This window comes from Alternaria arborescens (assembly GCF_004154835.1).
Source record: "Alternaria arborescens strain FERA 675 chromosome Unknown contig_40, whole genome shotgun sequence".
NCBI lineage: Eukaryota > Fungi > Ascomycota > Dothideomycetes > Pleosporales > Pleosporaceae > Alternaria > Alternaria arborescens.
In genome coordinates this window covers 98,349-118,675 of record NW_021167895.1, presented here as the reverse complement: position 1 = coordinate 118,675, position 20,327 = coordinate 98,349, and the positions used below count along the sequence as shown (strand labels likewise).

General features: G+C 52.1%; 9 protein-coding genes across 9 annotated transcripts; 4 read left to right on the top strand and 5 right to left on the bottom strand.

The window, feature by feature from the left end:
* Nucleotides 1–551: 551 nt before the first annotated feature.
* AA0111_g10858 (hypothetical protein) lies at nucleotides 552–1,462 on the bottom strand (the record flags this gene model as incomplete). The annotated part of the gene is made up of 3 exons (XM_028644657.1): nucleotides 552–737; nucleotides 785–1,333; nucleotides 1,379–1,462. 3 exons carry the CDS (start codon nucleotides 1,460–1,462, stop codon nucleotides 552–554), a joined length of 819 nt encoding a protein of 272 aa, XP_028501535.1.
* An 836-nt stretch (nucleotides 1,463–2,298) lies between these two features.
* Nucleotides 2,299–4,413, top strand: AA0111_g10857 (hypothetical protein; the record flags this gene model as incomplete). Its single annotated transcript, XM_028644656.1, has 1 exon — nucleotides 2,299–4,413. One exon carries the CDS (start codon nucleotides 2,299–2,301, stop codon nucleotides 4,411–4,413), a length of 2,115 nt encoding a protein of 704 aa, XP_028501562.1.
* Nucleotides 4,414–6,717: 2,304 nt separating this feature from the next.
* On the top strand, nucleotides 6,718–8,080 carry AA0111_g10856 (hypothetical protein; the record flags this gene model as incomplete). The annotated part of the gene is made up of 2 exons (XM_028644655.1): nucleotides 6,718–6,748; nucleotides 6,795–8,080. The coding sequence occupies 2 exons, from the start codon at nucleotides 6,718–6,720 to the stop codon at nucleotides 8,078–8,080; spliced, it is 1,317 nt and encodes a 438-aa protein (XP_028501567.1).
* A 1,340-nt stretch (nucleotides 8,081–9,420) lies between these two features.
* On the bottom strand, nucleotides 9,421–10,971 carry AA0111_g10855 (hypothetical protein; the record flags this gene model as incomplete). The annotated part of the gene is made up of 3 exons (XM_028644654.1): nucleotides 9,421–9,475; nucleotides 9,552–9,889; nucleotides 9,973–10,971. 3 exons carry the CDS (start codon nucleotides 10,969–10,971, stop codon nucleotides 9,421–9,423), a joined length of 1,392 nt encoding a protein of 463 aa, XP_028501560.1.
* A 745-nt stretch (nucleotides 10,972–11,716) lies between these two features.
* AA0111_g10854 (hypothetical protein) lies at nucleotides 11,717–12,345 on the bottom strand (the record flags this gene model as incomplete). The annotated part of the gene is made up of 2 exons (XM_028644653.1): nucleotides 11,717–11,983; nucleotides 12,037–12,345. The coding sequence occupies 2 exons, from the start codon at nucleotides 12,343–12,345 to the stop codon at nucleotides 11,717–11,719; spliced, it is 576 nt and encodes a 191-aa protein (XP_028501561.1).
* A 385-nt stretch (nucleotides 12,346–12,730) lies between these two features.
* On the top strand, nucleotides 12,731–14,029 carry AA0111_g10853 (Chromatin modification-related protein; the record flags this gene model as incomplete). The annotated part of the gene is made up of 4 exons (XM_028644652.1): nucleotides 12,731–12,897; nucleotides 13,111–13,342; nucleotides 13,404–13,791; nucleotides 13,848–14,029. 4 exons carry the CDS (start codon nucleotides 12,731–12,733, stop codon nucleotides 14,027–14,029), a joined length of 969 nt encoding a protein of 322 aa, XP_028501565.1.
* A 225-nt stretch (nucleotides 14,030–14,254) lies between these two features.
* Nucleotides 14,255–15,001, bottom strand: AA0111_g10852 (hypothetical protein; the record flags this gene model as incomplete). The annotated part of the gene is made up of 1 exon (XM_028644651.1): nucleotides 14,255–15,001. The coding sequence occupies one exon, from the start codon at nucleotides 14,999–15,001 to the stop codon at nucleotides 14,255–14,257; it is 747 nt and encodes a 248-aa protein (XP_028501566.1).
* A 276-nt stretch (nucleotides 15,002–15,277) lies between these two features.
* AA0111_g10851 (hypothetical protein) lies at nucleotides 15,278–17,571 on the top strand (the record flags this gene model as incomplete). The annotated part of the gene is made up of 7 exons (XM_028644650.1): nucleotides 15,278–15,361; nucleotides 15,432–15,638; nucleotides 15,700–15,853; nucleotides 15,910–16,022; nucleotides 16,082–16,422; nucleotides 16,491–16,916; nucleotides 17,004–17,571. The coding sequence occupies 7 exons, from the start codon at nucleotides 15,278–15,280 to the stop codon at nucleotides 17,569–17,571; spliced, it is 1,893 nt and encodes a 630-aa protein (XP_028501563.1).
* A 198-nt stretch (nucleotides 17,572–17,769) lies between these two features.
* Nucleotides 17,770–19,530, bottom strand: AA0111_g10850 (Sphingosine-1-phosphate lyase; the record flags this gene model as incomplete). The annotated part of the gene is made up of 2 exons (XM_028644649.1): nucleotides 17,770–19,375; nucleotides 19,433–19,530. The coding sequence occupies 2 exons, from the start codon at nucleotides 19,528–19,530 to the stop codon at nucleotides 17,770–17,772; spliced, it is 1,704 nt and encodes a 567-aa protein (XP_028501564.1).
* Nucleotides 19,531–20,327: the final 797 nt, after the last annotated feature.

Genomic DNA, 20,327 nt, shown 5'->3' with positions numbered 1-20,327 from the left:
ACGCCACAGTCAGTCTTGACCGGTATTCACTGACCGGAATGCATCAAGTGGCATGTTCACACACGAAAGGAAAGGTGTCAAAGTCTCACATGATATTGGCTCGCCGGATTCAACAGCTTATCCGTAATCCTTGCATTCTATTATCCTGACCAAATAGTTCTTTACTCATCGGGGAAATCGATCTAGATTTCTTGGTTTCACCTTTCTGCTTGGCTTTTCACTTTTTCACTACGTGGAACCACTGTTCGACAGGCCAAACAAAGATTGAAACAATCGTTATTGACTCCAGTAGACTCACAAAGGGAAGGACAACTGGCAGGAGTAGGACGTGCAGAATGAACTCCACGACCTTCATCTGTCTTCTTGCATCGAAGTCCTGGAAAGCAAGCGAGAGACCCATCGACGCCAGAGATACACTGCTATCAAAACAATAGACTCGCCAAAGCCAACGTGGGATGTTCACCCCTGACGGTAGCAAGATTAATAGCCAACTGTCTCGAGTCAGTTATACGTTAGAAATGGAACTTGCGCTTCCTGCACGATGCATTGACTTACACCAAGAGATCTAGAGTCTGCCACGACCAGAGAAGAACAAGCGCACTGGCTGCCGTATCCCTCATCTGCCAGATGCCTGCAGCCCACCGTCGCCGTTGCTGCCAGTAATCCCAAAGGCTGCAAGGCGATTGTTCCCGAGCGAAGGCAGGTATCCAGCCAAATTCATAGCCTCGCTTTGCTGCCTGATTCGATTCAGCGGCAGTGAAACAGTCTAAATATTTCTGCTTACCTGAAGCGCAAACCAATAGTCCTCCGTCAGGCAGTCAGTCTCCCATGTCACCGTGTTCTCCACCTCGCCATTGATCAGTGCGAATGAGCCATGCATGCCAAAGACGGGACGTCGACAATAGTTGAACTGGAACTGATAACGACCAAAGTCATCTAGAACGCGGTTGACGTCAGCATATGCAACAATTTTGTGAGCCCAATAATTATGTGCGTTGTACAAGATTATCCCCTGGGCAACGTGCATGGTAGAATCTCTCTCGACAGCATCGATGGCCGAACGTATTGCGTGTTCGTCGAGACAGGTCTCCTCGTCGAGGTGCAGAATCCAATCTTGGTTTGAAAAGTTTTGGGTTTTCCTGAACCATTCCAACGCCCTTGCTTTGTACTTGGCTCTCCTTGTTACGAAGTCTGTCGGGACCCCATGGACTATTGCAGATTGCTCGAGGTGCTGCACAGCAGAGAGCGACTTTGCTTCTGTGACGATATGGACTTCTAAGCGGCGGTCTATAAGGCTGAGGATGGGCAGTGCTTCAACGCTGCGGCGCATGGCCTACTACACGTTAGTCCTGTTACGCACGGATATCCCTTTTCTTACTTCGGTGTTTTCGCCTTTGGTAACATAACATAGTATAAAGCGTTTGAAATCTCGTGTCTGTTCTCGACAACTGAGACTTCGCATTCCGAGTGGCAGCATAGCGCAGCCCATGCTATACCATCCTAGTATCCGCCCAGGCACGAATATAAGTAGGAAGAATATTGTCTGCGTATAGATTCCAACATCATCGACCAAATGAATATTGAAATTCTCCGGATTGACCCAATTGTGAATGAAAAGCAGAGTAATGAAGGATATTAAGAAGATGACGTGACGATACTGAACAGCACGAATGAGCACCTCGCTATTTTCGTGTGAAGGCATGGAAGAGAAATAGAACAGGAACTTTTGAGATACTCATGTCTTACCCCGGTTGCCTATGTACCGTGTCGAACATACAAAGCACTTAGGCATAGGCCGATAGCAATTGTTCGTACCTGAGTCTGCGATACGTGTACTGCCTAGGTATGCCTTGCCTAATCTCCGGTCTAGCCTAGATAGAAACTAGCTGTGTATTAAGCAACCGGATTGGTCATGTTCCTTCAGCCTTGTCAATCGATGACCGGTAAGCTGAGTGGCTTGATCGCTTATCTTGCTGAATGCTTACATCCTTATCACAAGAAACTAAGCGGAAAGCTCACCGGTTAAGGATCGACCATGTAACAGACAACGTTCACCGGATACCAAGGTCAGGCTTATCAACGTACCCTTCACCGGAATCGAAGTCCAATCATGTCGGGAATAGTACCAACCAGCCAACGCTAGTCTTGTCTAAATACCACTCAATGAACTGGGTTTCTTTTTCTGGGATATGTACTACGCTTGCCATGATCATGTATTGAATATCTTGACCTCAAACGCTATTATCCACAGCCCACGACGCCCGTTTCTTAGCGCACCTTCCGGTCAAGCCGCTCATAATGACCTACATCGGCCCAATCACGGTGTTCATGATGTTTTCACTCACTTCAGGGTATCCTACAGGCGGCATCATTTCACCAGAGCCGGTAGCTACCGCTATAGTAAGCTCTTCAGATCTGTGGGCGACAGTAGTGGCAAACATAGCACCATTGATGGCTCTTGTGGGGGAACGCCACGCGAAGGAATACCTCCGATCGATGACATCATCAGAGCAGATATTCAACCTCTCCGTGGCTCCTGTTGGTATTCTGTCCATACTTATCAGCACAATCCGCATCTCTGGCCCGCTCTACCTTCGTCGTTTGATTGGGCGAGAGTCAGAAAGACGCTGTGAAGCAATGGTGGAAATAACTCCCGTCAGTGTGCTGGAAACTACTCCAGTGTATGTCGACGGCAAGATCGAGATTGAGCCTGGCCAGGTCAAAGAGACCGCATTCTTCTGCTGCCACTATCGTGCAGTCACACCGCAAGCAGCGGCGCCGGCTCTTACTTCCCTCCTCTCTATACAACGAAGATGTTCCAGACTATCGAAGGCATTGGACTACGAAACTATTGTTGTCTTGCGCAATGTGCAGGAAATGTCGCTTGCCGATGGTGCTGCACTTATAGAAACTCTCAACTCAAGCAGTAAGCCAGAGGATCTTGAAAGTCTCAAAGGGACTGTTGTAGGCGATACCACGATATCCTTCCGCCTGACCGGTATCTCTCCTGCAGCCACGCTTCGTACGAAAGGACACTGGACTAGTAAGCTCTTGGATGTCGTCGCCGGGGGTGCCTTGGGTATTACAATTGTCAGTATCCAGATAGCGGGCTACATCAGTAACAATAATCCGGTATCCGGCGAACAAGCCCTCGTAATGGGCATCATCGGATACGCAGGCATCTTCCTCGGCACTATGGCGCTGTTGTCTGTGCTCTTGCAAAACGTTGTTCTCGAGTCTTTCACGTTAGGGGAACTTGCGAAGGGTTCTCGATGGACAATTAGCAACTCTTCACACAGCCGCTGGACTGCGATTGAATCTGATAATCTTGAAGCACTGGTCGCTGCCGCTTCATCCAAGGCCGTCCCAACAGAATTAAAATCGAGGCACTTGAGAACGACGATATGCACTCTTGTTCTTATCGCCTCATTCGTAGTTTTTTATCTTGGCTTGAGAGGAAACCCATGGTGGGTATCTTTTAGCATCATGTTGGTCCTTTGGGTAGCTGCCGCATACCGGGCCTATAGGAATCGCACAAATTTCACGATCATCAGCAGCGAAGTTGGCGAAACTTGGACTTCGATTCCTGGAGAAACTGTTACGGATACTGTCGCCAATACATTGAGTATGTCTGAAGTTCGGCCATCTGGAAATGCTTTCTTGTGGTTCGACAGTCCCCTTCGTATCAGCCCTATGTCATGGTCTAATGCGCAAGACATTATCAAGGTCGCCATTGAGCTGACGCACCAAAAGAGTTTACTTCACGGATGGAGTGGCTCATATCATGCTATAGCCAGTCCGACATGGGGTTTCATCGTTCGGTTCCATCTGATCGTTTTCGTGCCGGGATACGTCTTTCGCTGCACAGATTCTGTTGATATGGCAGTGGAGCTCCGTTTCACCTTCGATCACCTAACCCAAACTGTCATCCGTCTTCTACATACATGTCTAGACCAAAAGGGCGACATTACTGCATATGACAGCTCTCCAGATCGCGAGACAAAGATTGCCGTGGTGCTGAGTGGCCAACGAGAGAGAAAGTCTATAGGCACTGGCTCCGTAAGCTTACGGGCGTTCCTAGCCATGTTTACGGGGCCGCGATTAGATCAAGCTCTATTGCTACCAGCAGTTCAGGTCTGCTCAATTTACGAGCGCTTCTATTATACTTCTGAGAAACAGACTGGGATGCATACACTAAGACGGCGACATGTTGATCAATTAGCTCCTAGCGCGTCGAAAGAGCAGGTGGCTGCATTGCGAGAGGAGCTTGAAGAGCAGCACGTATGGGATTCTTTTGTTGCACCATTAAGCACTATAGGGCCAAAACCTTGTCGCATAATACCGCCATTGCCAGCAGCGCACTACGAGCAACAGAATCGTGTTTTTGGGGAAACCTCTGGAGGCCGTTGGTGAGGCCGAGAATAGCTCCAGTTTCTTTGGGAGCAGTTCAACTGACTGCTCAGAGTCTAGTCCGTCCTCTTGCGTTGTAGACCATCATCGATCGTCGGCCCCACAGGTCTGCTGCGCAAGTACGCAGTATCGAAAGTTGGTACGTGGGTTTGTGAGTGGGACTCGCGCTTTTGACTCGAATGGGCTTAACGTAGGATTCTGTGGATGGCAGGCCTGATCATGTACTGCACTTTCGCTATCGTCGTCGGGTATTTCTCGATACCATACACATGAATTTCCAAAATAAATTTGAGAGTGATGTGTTCTCAGGCCATGTCGTTTGGTTGTGGTTTTTGAGAGGATGAAGATGAGGGCGAAAATTACCATCATCGTTGGGGCGGTAATGGGTTCAAGCAAAGACATAATGCCAATGTGAACAGAACCAAGAGAATGACGATGAAAGTGTAGCAGTCCATGGTTGCTCGCTGAAAGTAAGGCGGGTTGATGACTTTCGATTCAGTAGGGAGCAGAGAGTGGAGAGATCGCGGTCATTGTCGCGGGCGCGGCGTCATACTTATGTTGCGAGGCATCATGAGCAGGTTAGCACAGCAGCCTATTTCGGTTATGTTCGGTCGTATCGTAAAGTCTGCTTTGCACAAGTATCTTGGTGATGGCTGTGTATCTTGGTGCTGGCTTGGTTCAAACTTGGTAAATTTATGGCGAATTCGCGCCATGGACCCGATCGGGCTAGGCGGAGGTGATGTAGATTGGCTGTCCATGCATGCCAGCTTACACGTTATAGCAGCAACCTGTGCCTAGGGGAATGCGTTCGGTTCGACGCATATGAAGGTAAAGCTAGTATAAAGCTAGTACTAGAGAGGACGCTGGATGTTTGTTGCTGCTCAAGGTTTTTGACACATCCTGAAAGCATGGTTTGCTTCTTTTAGTAGGCGAATATGGTGTGCACCTTGCATACCGACGAGTTAGGAATACTGAGCGGTCAGATGCAAGAACCGCGATTATTCATACCCTTAAGAATCCCAAGGCAATGCCTGGCTGGTAAGCTGAACGCCAGTGGTGAAGTCGGGACGTTGGGTCTAAATTACTGTCGCGTGAGCAAGGCTTCAACCTTGACGTAAGACAACAATCGAGCTGGAGAATATGAGAAGAATGCATAACCACCGACAAAGTATGGGGAGAACAGCTGCTCTTCCGAAACCGAAGCAAGTCTAGTGTCGTACGAGCCTCGGGCTCTCCGATATGACCACTGTAGATCGATGCTGCGAGGCAGCCGAGGCAGAGAACAAGACGATCACTGCATCGATGTAGGGTGAGGAGAAGTTACGGGTCAAATCGGAGACGCTGTTGTCCATGACTCTAGGCTGTGGGATGCAAGGGGATAGGTTGTAGAAACAGCCATGATTTCCCCAGATTGACCCCTGGGATAGCCAAACCTAGAGGTGATCGGACGGGAACTACGGTAGGTTCGGCCAAGGAGAAGAAAGTCGTTTGACGCCACTGCAGCATTTCGGACCGCAGCAAACTAATGGGCGCCAGTCAAAATACTTACGGAGGAGCTGCCCTTCTTGGCCTTTAGGCGCACTCGGATCGCGGAGAGACGGTGAGAAGGTTTGTCCGAGATGAAGAGGAGCAGAATGAACATGGAAGAGCATGCGTGTAGAGGGCCTTGTTACATGAGAAGTTGAAGGCTGTTTAGACTCGAATGCGTGCCTGCCAATACAGAGTAGGCCAGGAACGCATTCCGAGATGTGGAGAGTGAATGCATGTCATCTCGGAGGACTTGGCAGATGGGTGGCAGGGAAGGAGCAAGCGAGCCGTTCGGCGCTAGTGGGCAGGTGGGCGCAAGAGATCCGCTGGCATGTGAAGGTGAACTTCTCACGCGCAACAAGACGCATGCAACCACTTGAATTCTCTCACCCGAGTCTCTCACTCCTGCCTACATCACCTGGCTTCATGGTCGGCGCCTTCCGGGAATGCGACTGCTCATCGACACGGCGTATTTGAAGCCGGCTGCGCAACAAGCGGCCCTTTGCGAATGCTCGTTCCTCACGTCATATCGCGCGCGACTCTCCCAACAGCTTTGCACAACACCAATCTCGACGCTTCTAGACGCATAAGCACTCGAGAGCCCGGTCGCCAGTCTCGATCCAGCCACTCCTGGGCCCGGCCAAGCCGACACACGGTAGACGGTCGCCTGTCGCTCGGCCTTATTCACCACCACAGCAACGACTCAAGCTGGAGGCGTTGTCGCATCAGTCGTTCGCGGGACTCGCGGGTGCTACGGCCAGAGGCCTCCCACGTCCCGCCATGAACGACAAAGACCCGCCGCCATTTGGCTGTACGTTGCACTGCTACTAATCACATGTCACTGGCTGACCGAGCAGACACCTTCACAAACGACTTCTTCGACAACCCCCCCTCGCAATACGACAACAATGGCCAGTCCATTCTCAGCGACATGGAGAACCAGCAGCTCGACAACTTCTTCTCTCTGACCAACCCCTTCGACTCGCTCGACTCGCACCAACTACCACCCGCCCTCGACGCCAAAGCGAGCGCCCACGACTACAACAACTGGGAGGACTTTATAGCCCCGCCGACAGTACATCGAGTGACTAGCACCATACCAGACCAAGCCCGTCCCCAGAACAGCTTCCACCAAGACCAACAATACCGACATGCAAACTTTCTGGGCAATACCGAAGATGAGCTCCAGGCAGCCACGGCTCTCTTCAACCAGGCACAGCCATCCTATGCCAACGGCCGCTCGCACAGCTTCCATGACTTGCCGAGCACGTCCAACACCTTCCCCACAAATCCTGTCCACGATCTGAATGCCGGCACTCTGCCCTTGGGTCCGCAGCATGGGCTCTTACACGAACGCTTGGGCGCTCTAGTTCCCAACCACAGCACGCCAGCCATGGATGCCCACTTTGCGCCGCAATGGTCATCGAGCAAAGCACTGCAACAACACCAAGCTGAATTCGGTCCGCCGCTGCAGAAGCTGGACTTGAAGAGGTCATACGCCTTTGGCACAGACAACTCCTTCGGCAGCCCATCCGGCTACTCGGGGCCGAACGGTCATCCGAGCGAAGAGAGTGCGGCAAGGGCGTCGATACAAGATCTCGAGGAGACTTCACATCACATACTACGAGCCGTCGCAGGTATCCAAGGGCCGACCACGACTCCTACTGCATACAAACTGGGACAGCGCGGTGGCGGCGACGACGATGACGAACGATCGGACGAAGCAACATCCGAAGATGAATCCTCTGACCACCCAGCGAAGAAGCGGAAAAAGAGCCAAGCACGGAATAGCAACGTCACGCCCAAAAAAGCCGTGCGGAACGGCAAGGCGCGGAAAATGGCGACCATGGCCGACGACACCAGCATCAATAACAACACGAACAACAAGAAGAAGCGGGCACCTGCCACTACGACGCAAAAGACTCATCGCGAGAACTTGACTGAAGAACAGAAACGCAATAATCACATCTTGTCGGAGCAGAAGCGAAGGGATCTGATTAAGCAGGGGTACAAGGACTTGAATGAGGTTGTGCCTGCCGTGAGGGGTGGGGGGTTGAGTAAGAGCCAGATTCTTGTCGAGGCTGCCAACTTTTTGGAAGGCTTGATTGAGGGGAATGAGAGATATCGGGGGGTGATTGGCTAATACGTGCAAGTGGTTGCGAGGTGATGTGTCCTTGAGTGAGAGACTCGAACCAACATCGCGTTCGAGGTCAAAGAGTTCTGAGGAGATGGTCCGTTACGTAAGAAACATGTTGTGCATGCACATTCACGAATTACGACGAGAGTAATTGGCCATGATGGGGTGGAGGCGGTGCATGTTTTCTCGCTCGATGCTAGGTGACGGCACGGCTCATGGCAGTATCATCATACTGTGCATGCATCTACGAGTTACGAAGACAATTCCGTCGTATCGAATCATCTGACACCAAGGAGGAAGGAGGATTTGGAGCAGGTAACCTGCTACATACACAAAACGGAGTTATGGAGGCTACGATACCCCAACCAAAGTAGATAATCTTCTTGTTTCATACTTTATAACCAAATCTACTTGTCTACAATGCAAGTTGTTGTGTAAGTGGGGACCGGTGGTGGACGTCTCTCTCTCTCTCTGTCTTGATGATGCTTACACAGACACACACACACACACACACACACACGTTCAAATGTCAAAGTCTTCCCACAGCAATACTAACGTTATGCTGTAGCAGTAGCAGCAGGGCCCCCAGTCTCAGCAACCTTCTCTTTTGGTATATTGATCCTCATTGCCTCATCCCTCACTCTCGCCGGTCCGCGTTCATGTCCCTTTGGCACGCCAGCGATCCTCGAATTCCTACGTATCATTAGCCGTTGAAATGATTACGCATTGCCAGTCCAGTCCCCATTTTCATCTCGACCTTATGCTATCCTTTTATTGTCTTTTGGGGAAAAAAAAACGATAACCCGGTTCTAAGTTGAAAAAGAAGGTGAGGGGGGTTTGGCAAACTACTCACCGTTTTCCCCTCGCACCCCCCGGTCCACTACTCTTCTTCTTCGACGCGTCGGGAACATAGTCACACCGGCCGTAGTCGTTGCAATACCTTGTTTTACATACATTGTTGCTCCGACACGGGGCGCCGAGACACGTGTCTGTGGATAGACAGGGGACGCAGGAGCCCCAGGAGCAGTATTCGTCGGCTGAACAGTGCAGTGGCGATGTACACGGGGAGGCATGGTGGGATGGTGAAAGGCATGTGTTTAGAGAGGGCGAGGAGGGGGAGGATGAAGTGGTGGCGCTTGTGGTTGTAGACTCGAGGAGGCGGGTAATGTGGAAAAGATGCTCTAGAGAGTCTGTGTAGCACGACCCGTTTGGGTCATTTGGCTGCACCAGTCCCCGCTGTATCTCAATCTCGTCGCCCTCGATTGTCCTTTTGCGTTTCTCTCTCGCTGGTTGTATCGTGCTACGCGCAGAACACGCTTGACACGTGCCTTGCTTCTCATCACACCTCAGATGCGATTGGCAAACTGCTTTGCTATTGCACCGCTGCCCCACTCTACCAGGCTGTGTCTCGGAATACGGCTGACACACACTGTTCTTGCACAAAAGGTCCGGTGAGCATGAATCCGCTGCGTCGCACAAGTGGCCGAGACAGCCGAAGGTGCAATCGCTCTGCTCGATGATGTAAGGGTTCAAGACTACGCTTGAGACGTTGGAAAGACCCAGGGGCTGCAGTTTCCATTCTTGATTGTTGGAGCCTGTGAGCATGGCTTGGAGGTGCTGCGCTGTTTTTTCGTCGGCAGAAGGCGGGATGATGGAAACGGGTGGGGAGAGGTACTTAGTCCAGTTGAAATTACTACGGGCTGTTACCGAGCGTTTGAGGACGTCCGTGAGGGCGGTCCAGGTGGTGTAGGTGGGATGGATGGGGTTGATACGCGAGGTCTTTCCCTCGGAAAGGGTGGTTAGGTGAGAGTATATCTAGAATTCCTTTTCGTTAGCATCACGATGCATGTTTTTCTTCTTGAAAAGGCGGTCGTCAGTAAGAAAATTGGGCCACGTACCCAAGGAATTCCCCGATAATTCAGCGCATTCCCCTGATCAAAAACCGCTTCTTTCTTGTAGAACAAGCCAAAGTCGGAGTTGTGCACATACGTCCATTCCTCCACCAACAATAATTTGCCCTCTTTTCCTTTCTTCCCTTTGCCCATTGCCCTCCCTGTCAGCGTGTCCCCCGGTAAGAACATCTCCGCCCACGGCGTCCCCGCCGTTCTCTCCGCCGTCTTGTCAAAATACCCATGGATGCCAATGACGTCAATAGCCTTGCAGTCGAAGACGCTGTCTGGGAAATTCTCGTTCCCATCCACACTTTGTGGTCCAGAGACCCCACCACTGATAACCGCAATACCGGCACTATCAAGTCCGATGCTAAATTTCAGATACGAGGCCATATCACACAGCCAGGATTCGCCGGACGGTATCGGGCTGATGCCAGAAAATGGCTGGTTCTGCAGATCAACACCCAAGATGACTTCAGAGAGGGAGCCCCAGGGCCGCCCATCAAAGTTCCTGGAAGGGTAGTGTTTGAAGAAGACTTCGAGGCGTGTTTTGTAGAGATTGCGGTACTCTTCGCTGCTGTAAAAATCCAAAAAGGCACCGTCGAGTTTCTGACAGTAGGCATCACAAGGAACGTCATTTGAGCCACGAAGCGCATGTGCGTCATGGGGTGCGATGATGACTTTAACCTGCCCCTTTGACAGATGGTGGATGGCGGCTAGTGTGTCGTCGAATTGGTCCAAGAGAGATTTGTCGAAGCCCCCTAGCTCGCCTTCTGGGTCCGGGTGTTGGGCATCTGGACGGATGAATGGGCGGATTACTCGCGCGCCGCTTTTGACGATTTCACGGATGCTGTCATCGCGGTGTTGGGGGGCGAAGAATTGGAGTTGTGGGTAGTTGACACCACCGAAGGAATGGTGGTTAGCTGTTATCCTGAGCGAGGCGGATACCGGCGGTGTCCAGGAGGTTAGAGAGACAAGTACTGCTAGAAGTGAGTGAAGCATCATGTTTGCGACAAATACATGGAAGGCGACGGAGGAACTGCAAAGGACCGGACTACAACGCGGTATAAGTCACCCATCTTCAACTGGACACGTGTAGAGGTCGTAGTATAGACAGATCTCTGTTGCGGAAACTAGTTGCCACGGGTTGCGGGATTGAAGCTGTTCATATACATATATTAATTGCGGTCGTTCGTGTAGCCAATCACGGGTCGCTCAAGTTCTATACACGCGGGGCTGCTAGCCTGGACGGCGGAATGATGCTATTTAGCGAGGTGATTCTCCTAAAGCCGTGATTAGGTCTATCATGCTGTTGTAGTGCTCGTCACGTTCTCGGACGGCGGGTTGCATAGTCGATACGCCAAGGAATGAACGGTCCAAAACTCACAACTGGCAACATGTCATCATGCAGCGTATGTTCCGACATGCATCCAAGGGAAGATGGTATGAGGAGCGCAGATTCTCAAACGGCGAAGAGTGTAGCAAAGCTGCCTTCCTGCCTCATGCGCGCCGATATGCGTCCTGGGTACGTCGGTCGTGACCTTGGTTCGAACGGAAAGCCGTTCGACGTGCAACGTTTATCCAGGGCGCGACGTCACCTATAACTTGCGCGACGGATGTGCGAAATTGCCGGTCTACGCACGCGATGTCTGTGATTCAGTCAAGGACCAAAGTGCCTAGCCATCAGCACACTGCTTGCATCTGCACAACGCATTGTACGTAAGACACGATATGCAGGAGTGTCGCATTATCATCCCCCGGGTCTGTCGCATACGGCCTCAAGTCGCTTGAGCGTTGCCATGACCTCTTCCCCAATGCTCTCGCCGCTGGACGATGGGGCAAACCGGCCATGGCGCAATTCACTGAGCGCGCCCACAACGTCTTGAACTTCTGTCAAGGCTATTCTGTTCTCTTGCTCTATCTCTGCAATCCGAGCCTCAAGGCTTTGGCACGCTTCGTCGATGTCGGAGTGGACCGTCTGTAGGGTGTGCGGTTTCTTACGAACTTGGCCGGAAATCTGGCGATGAGGTCAGCACGGGTCGCAGTAGTCTCTTTGGTATAACGAGCTACCTCCTCCTCCATTTGAAGCGCAACGGGGTCCAGTCCAGCGACGGTAGCATCGTCTATCTGGCGTTTCTCTCGTGCATACTCCCGCCTCAGCTGCTTGGACCGTTTGACCTCGTCGATGATGTCTTGACGGACGAGCTCAACATCCTTGTCGCGTATCCTCTGAAGCTCGCGATAAATCTCTTGTACAGCGGGGTTGGACCGGTGGGCGCGGGGAAAGATGTCGGTAAAGTCGCGTAGGGTGATGAAGTCGCGCAGGGGAGCAGGGGCGAGGAGGAAGTCACCGAGAATCTTGGCCTCTTGCGACGGCATGATTATGGTGGGAGACGTTATGTTCAGATGAAATGCAACTCATACGTTTGATTGGTGAGGCAGTGATCGTGGTGGGATCGCCCAACGAAGGAGGCTCATCGGAAAGCGCGACGCGTGCTGGCCCGTGCCCAGAAAACTCCCGTGAGACGTGCCTTCGACGACTCTAAGCAAACATCGACTGGACCATCTATTAGCAGGCTCATCGACTTGCTTACATTAATCAGGCAACGGGAACTGGTGTTTTGCGCTGCTGAGCATCTCTGTCTGGCTGTCATCACTCCCATAGGGACGCGCTACCTGGACGTGCAATCTCCAGCACCCTGACCGCTTTCTTTTCTGACTACCAAACACACCAACACCAGATCCATCGCATTTCATCGCAATCATGGCGCCTGCAGCCGCTCCAGAGGCTGCGTTCAAGAAGGACGAGAAAGTCTTCTGTTTTCATCATGAGTTGCTGTACGAGGCCAAGATCCTTGAAGCGCGACCAGTAGAGGAAGACAAGAAGAATGGCTTCGAATATAGGGTGCACTACAAGGGCTGGAAGAACACGTACGTATCTTCACTTTGTTTGAGATTTTCTCCACTCGCCCATCGTTCCGCTCCTCACTGCGGAAGTCACGTTTGCCCGCGTGTACACTTCACTCTCTCAATCCATGTACAACACCACTGCCATTTATCTATCTCTACTCCATCTCAAAGTCCTAGTTTAAGCATCCAATGAGTCGTGGATTGGCGTTGGGTCCAGTTGCTAACACCTCGCAGCTGGGATGACTGGGTTCCTGAGGACCGGCTTCGCAAACTGTCGCCTGAGAACAGAGAGTTGGCCAACAACCTCAGGCACGAGATGCTAGCTGCCCAGCGTGCTGCAAGGGCCCAGCCCGCACCAGCAAAGAAGAAGGCGCAAGGTTCGGCACGCGGTAGCGAAGAGCGCCAAACCTCCGTCTCTGCCGCCCCTCGCGGTCAGAAGAGGGTTCGCGACAACGACCTAGAGAAGGTATGTATCTCAGCAACTTTGCGCACAAAGCGACTTGGAGTGAAGTCCTAACCCTTTTCAGGAAGAAGCATTCCAGAATAAGCTAGCAGTCAGGATCTACATGCCAGACAGGCTCAAGAGTCTCCTAGTCGACGACTGGGAGAACATCACTAAGAACCTACAGCTAGTGCAGCTTCCTGCGAATTATCCCGCAGGCGTCATATTAGACGAATACATGAAGCACGTCAATGACAACAGCAACCGCACCAGTATCGAGCGCGACATTCTCGAAGAAGTCATAGCAGGACTAAAAGAGTATTTCAACAAGAGTGTTGGTCGTCTTCTTCTGTACCGCTTTGAGCGTGAGCAATTCTACGACATCTGGTCTCGCATTCAACAACCAACTGATGAGCTTGCTGGGAAACCATTGGCGGACATCTACGGCGGCGAGCACCTCTTGCGTCTTCTGGGTATGTGTTTTTACGACTAGGAGAAGCTTGATCTTCAGCTAACGAGGGTGACGCAGTTACTATGCCCGAACTCATCGCGCAGACCAACATGGATCACCAGGCTGTCACGCGCTTGCGTGAGGAGCTTAGTCAAATGACTACGTGGCTCTCCAAAGAAGCTCAGATTAACACCTTCTTTGTGCCTACTTATGAGAGTCCGGGACAAGCCTATATTGACAAGGTCAAGTCCAGCACCTAGAGGAATGAGTGATTTCGAGCTTTAACAGGTCAGCCTTTTCGCTTTGTCATCTGTGTATCATCACTTCTGCATGGCTGGTAGGTCTGGACGCATGGTCGTACGGCGCACTGGCGTTGACGGATATTAACAATCTGGTTCGGAATTGGAGCATGTCGTGTTTTGCGGTCAAAAGAGCTCCAAAGCCATATGCATACAGGCATAATAATACAATCTTCAAAACTGCCTTCATGTTCCCTTGACCACCCGCCCCAATACCCCGGCTGCCCAGCGCAAACACTGCGTCATATCCCCCTCTGCTTCCCTCGGCATGCCACATATTCCAACACTCTCACAAACACTTTCATCCAGCTCCCCGTCCACGTCTCCGCCCCTGAACAGAAATCTGTGATCTTTGACGTAATTCGGCCATACGATATCATCGACATACCCCGGTGGATCTGTCCAGAACCCTTCAATAGTTACATACCCACTCCGCGCTTCGCGCCTACGCTTCGCAGTCTCGTAGGAAGTGCGGAGGAAGAGTTTGACGTCAAATAGGGAGCGTATATCTTTCATGTCTTCTGAGAAGAGGAGGAAGCCATCGACGATGCAGATGCGTCTTTCTTCCCACCCCGGCGTACTACTACCCAGCCACGTCGATACATCCTGTCTCAGTTTCTGAATCTCAGCTTCGGGTACACCGTGTTCTCCGACGCTGTTTTGATCTTCCTGACTGACTAACCAGTCTGGGCTGTTTCCATGTTCTTTGATGTGTTGGAGGGCTTGTTGGAGTGCAGGTAGGTTGAGCGACTCTATGCAGTCCCAATCCTGGACGCCATTCTTGACGGGAATCTCGGCGTCGGTGAGGTAAAAGTCATCGAGATGTAGGATGAATAGCTTTGACGGCGGGAATATGTCGCGGAGTAGGCGAGAGAGTGTTGTCTTGCCAGACGAAGAGGGGCCTGAGATGCCGATGAGAAGGGGGGACGGCATGTTTACAACTTTTCTTTTCCGCCGTGCTTCTGACGAGTCTCTCCAATGGCAAGCTCTGTAGCACACTGTCTATTTAAATCACGCGCGACATACAACGACTATGACTATCAAGTCTTCACACGTGCAATGGTGGGGCTTATCGGCGTCCGATCGCCCAACGGCCCGCTAGTTCCCCATATTGCGCGACGCGACACCTCTGCAACTACTGCGATTGAAGCTTGACCCTGCAGCATCCCACCCCGACATAAGCTGCAGAGAGCGCGGAAGCGTCCTACCATGGAGCCATCCCCTCTAACCCAGGACTCGCGGCCTGAAATATTCCAGCCCAAAATCATATCCCTCTACGAAACCCTATTCAAAGTGTGTCCTCTCTCTCCCTCTCCCGCCCACTTGCGCCAGCAGTGTGTGCTAATGCAAAGGGGCGCCCCAGGAAGATGACGAAGATGTCGAACTGTCCGAGGGATTCTGGCAAGAATTCTTTCTCCACCGCCCCGATACAGCCGGCCTGAAGCGCACACTGGCCTCGATTGCGCCAGACGAGATGCTCCACCAGCAAGCGCGTTCACAGCAACTCTTCCGCCACGCCCTCCTCCGCGTCAAGCAAGCAAAAGCACCCGCCGACGAAATCGCCCTCGAGGTACCATGCCGCTCTTTGCCCTTAACGTCCACACCCAATTCTCCATGCGCTTACCGCTTAGACCTTGACAGTCTTCCTCGATGCCGCTCTTACCAAGAAATACACGAATCCTAGCTCCGACATCATATCTGTTCTTACGGGGCTCAACGATGCGGATGCCGTCATGACGGATTTTGTAGCCACGCTGGATACGGCTATACGGGGTGGACGTGATGGTATGTTTTATTCGTCAAGACCCCGAGGATTATCGATACTGACATCGACATGGCAGTTGCTTTGCGCCTGAGGGCCGTTCGAGCGACGCTGAGTATAACCGCCGCTGGCTTTCAGACTGCGCTGCCGAGTTACTTTACGCATCGCGATCTGTTCCCGAGTCTCATGAAGGTATGTTAGGTTGTTATGTATATATATGTATGGACAAATTAACTCAGCAATCCACACAGTACATCTCCGACTGTCCCTCGACTCCTCAAGTCGTCCCCGCCCTCTACCTCCTTGGCCTCCTCACGAACTACAACAAATTCGAATTTCAAAACCCGTATCGCCTGCGTCTCGACGACTTTGTCAACGACGCCATCATACAGGACATGGTGAGCTGTTTCGGCGACACGTGTAGGAAGCTGAGAGATAGCTATGTAGCTGTGCAAGATGATATGCCCGAAGGTTGGAGTCTGGGATCTACGCTTAGTTATATTGGCTTGGGGGCGCTGGCGGGGAGTGGGAGTAGGCCAACGACACCAACACCGGCGGCCCCTGAAGAGGCAAAGAGCCTCTTTGCTGCATTGTGAGTAACATATCCTCTTCTTCTGCTTGCTATGCCCATTACTAACATCGCTCCCCCCATTTTGCCAGACCCGGTCCGGAAATCGGCATCCTCCTCTCTGTCTACGACTTCGCAAACGCGAACAAAGTCTTCTGCTTCAACCTCGTCAAATCTACCCCCAACGCCTCGTCCGATGCCGCAGCAGCCTCACCATCCCCCCTCAGCGCGTACCTCTCTTTGACGAGCTACATGTTCCAGCATGCACACAGGAGTGCGAGGGCGGCGCTGTACACATACCTCAGTCTCTTCGTGCTGCAAATACTTGTCGAGGACCAGACGCTCGCGAAGCGTCTGTGCAGTGAGGAAAGTAAACTGGACGTAAGGTTGTGTCGGCAGCGACAACCTTATCTGCCGGTTGTGAGGGGGGAGAGAGTACCAGGTGCTGTTGTGTTGGATATGATGAATGATGCTATCAGTCATAATCTAAGGAGACGGTTGGATGTGGATTTTTACATGTGAGTCTATTCTACAATCTGCTATCCGGGAAAGGCGGGAAGAGGAAGATATGAAAGGAAAACGATTAACACTTTTTCTTTTTACAGCCTCTGTCTCGGCGTCCTATTGCGTCTGCTCTCCCACCTCAGTCGAACAAAAACGCGCATCACGTACCATTGGGCAGAACTCTGGCGAACTCTCCTCTCCTTTGTCCGCTTCCTCACCACGTACGAAAGCGACATCAAGAGCAACTACAAATCCAACAAGATGATTGACCTGCTCGTCAACCTCCTCGCTTTCGCGCTGTCGAGCGGCGAAAACTTCTTACCGGATCCAGCCGCGTACGACGACCTCTTCTACAAGCTCGTCGAGAGTGGCGATACCCTCGTCAAGTTCCGAGACGCGTTTGCCTTGGGAAAACAGGGGTCCATGCAGACGCTGATTAACGTGTCGAATCACTATCAGGCCTTGTTGAATGACAAGGGCAAGGCGAGGAAGCATCTTAGTCCGCAAGAGGTGCACGCGGTTATCAAGCAAGGGTATGAGACATTGAATATTGACGCGAGTGAGGGATTGGACCGGTGGGACAAGTTTCGTGAGGCCGACCACAAGTCAACGTTGAAGAAGATTGCCAGGGTTGTTGTGGAGGATGCTAGGGGATTAGGTGGCGAGTAGTGGACGATAGTTGAGTAATTAATTCAAGCAAAAAAAGAAGGAAAAAAGTCGTTGCACCGTCGGGGAAGCGGACTTGTGTATGTGTTGACTTCACCATTTGAACAATATAACAATCTGATACTCGATGGGTATGTTAGCTTCCTTTCCTCCCGTCCAACCCGAGACCTTTGCATAGTTTCCCAGCTGCACACCCCCTCCTCACGCCTTGTAAAGCGTATCCAAAAAGCCCTTGGCCAGGTCCACAACGACACTCTTATTTGGCAAGCTTCCCGCCACACCGTACAGCGCCGCGGTGTCGCCCTTGACAGCACCCTTTGCGCCTTTTCCTTCAGCGATACGCTTGCGCTCCGCATCCCTAACCTCCTCTGTAACCTCGACAAGATCCTCAATCAACTTGTCCACAACGGCGACAATGGGCAGGGTAACAGCGACATGGATAGCCGGCGGACTCTGCAAGGCATTCAAATGCCAGCCCTTGTTCGACATACCATCAGCAATGTCGTAGATATCCAGCGTGTTGGACAAGAAAGCCACGACGGAGACTTTGGGCTGTCCGATGATTTTTAAATCAGGGGATAGTTGCGGGTTCTCGCGGATAGCCGATTCAATCTTCTTCATGCCGCCGACAATCTTGTGGCAGGCGTCGAGATAGCCGTTGCTGCCTTGCTTGACGAGGGAAGCCCAGCACCCTGCAATGAGAGCGCCAGGGCGAGAACCGGCAATGGAAGGCGATGCGTAAACGCCGCCGGACCAGTCAGGCGAGATGAAGTATTGGTATTTGCGGTAGACGTCGGAGCGGTACAACACCGTCGAGTTGCCCTTTGGCGCAAACCCGTATTTGTGTGTGTCGCAGGATATGCTTGTTACGCCTGGGAGACGGAAGTCAAAAGGGTCAAAGTCGAAACCTGCCTTGGGTAGCATGGGGATGATGAAGGAACCCAAGCAACAGTCTACGTGTAGCGGGATCTTCTTCTTGACAGCGAGCTTGCTCAGCCCGGAGATGTCGTCGATGATGCCGTGGGGGAAGTTGGGGGCAGAGCCAACCAATAGCACAGTATTCGGATTGATAAGCCGGGAGACGGAGGGCAAGTGGACTTTGTAAGACGGGGCTTTGCAGGACACGAGATGCATTTTGATCTTGAAGTATTCGCATGCCTTGCGGAAGGCTGTGTGTGCGGTTTCTGGCAAGATCATCTCGGGAGATGTGACGCCGCGCTCGTGGTAGGCTTTGTTGCGGGCAGAGAGACATGCCATGAGGATGGATTCTGTGCCGCCGGAGGTAGTCACGCCGGCCGCGTCTTCGGGTGCGTTGAAGAGGGAGAGCACCATGGCTACGATCTCGGCTTCCATCTTCCTCACACCAGGGAACACATCAGGGTGGATGGGGTTCGCAACGGTGAACTTGCCAAACGCCTCGGTTTGCAGTCTGATCAGCTCGTCCCCGCCGTGGTATACCGCGCCGCTGACTCGTCCGTCTTCCCATCGCGTGTGCTCCATGTCGGCCAGTTCACCCAGCTTCTTGCGCACCTCTTCTTCGCTCCATCCTTGAGCGGGTAGACTGGTGATGCGCTCGACGCCGGGCCCGCTCGGAACAAGCTTACGTTCGAGCTTCAGGAGAGATTCAGAGACTTGGGCTTGTACTTTGTCGCGCACACCGGGCAGTCGGAGGAAGATGCCGTAGAGGTAGCGGCGGATGCTGATGTAGGCATCGCTGATGGAGCCGAAGATGCCGCGACCTTTGAGTTGGTAGAAGGTGATGCGTGTCCATCGGAGGACGAAGAGAACGAAGATGATGTTGCGCAGACTGTATACCCCATGTCAGTACACTGTGTTTCCTTATCGCTATTGCAAGCGCGCATACACATCGATGTTTAGGGCGACGAGCTGGCCATTAGCGGAGCTCTTCCGCGCATTGAATGTATCGCGTAGACTGACGGGCAATCGCGAGGAGCCAGGCATCGTGGGCTTAGTGGGGAGTACACTCTAGGTCGGCGCCAGAAGCATACTGTGGAAGCAGGAATGCGAAGCCGGCACGCGCATTGATTAAGCATTGCCAGAGGGCTTGCCTGCTACGTCAAGCGTCGTCTATCACATGTCATGTCTCGGAGTGCCAAGACACCCGTTGCCGACCGCCTTAACGGTTTAGAAGCGGGGCATTGCTACTTTGGGAGACAACATCACAAAATGGCAGCTCGAATGCATCATCACTGTGATAGTATTCGGATTATGCATTACGACGAATGCCATTGGACCATGGCTAGATCGGGTCACAGAAACTGACCACCATCATGTGTCCTTACACACGCATTCAGTATCGCATTTCGGCTAACAGACTGTCCCAATACATCCCGGCCAACAGACAACAGAAAGAGCATGGGTGGGAATCAAGGTTCCTGAGCTGTATCAGGCATCATCAACGCTAGAGGTTGCAAAGGGTCTTGCAAGCAACGGTTGTTGGGCGATATCATGACGATTCCAGGGTCGCGATCCACAACAACATCCAAATCAGATCATCAAAGACGATGAGAAGGTGGGAGGGGCTTTGATAGCGACATATTCCGGGTCCATGAAGGTATAATTCTACCGTACAGTGGCCAACGAGCCAGATCAATATATACCTTTCTCGTTGCGAATCTTGCTCCTGCGTCCGTGGCTTTCATTCTCTCAATCCATCCTATCAATCGTCCAGCCCGTGAATGGGCTGAGCACCTCCCTTCTCTCCACTCACCATATCGCTAACGAGCCATTTCTCCACA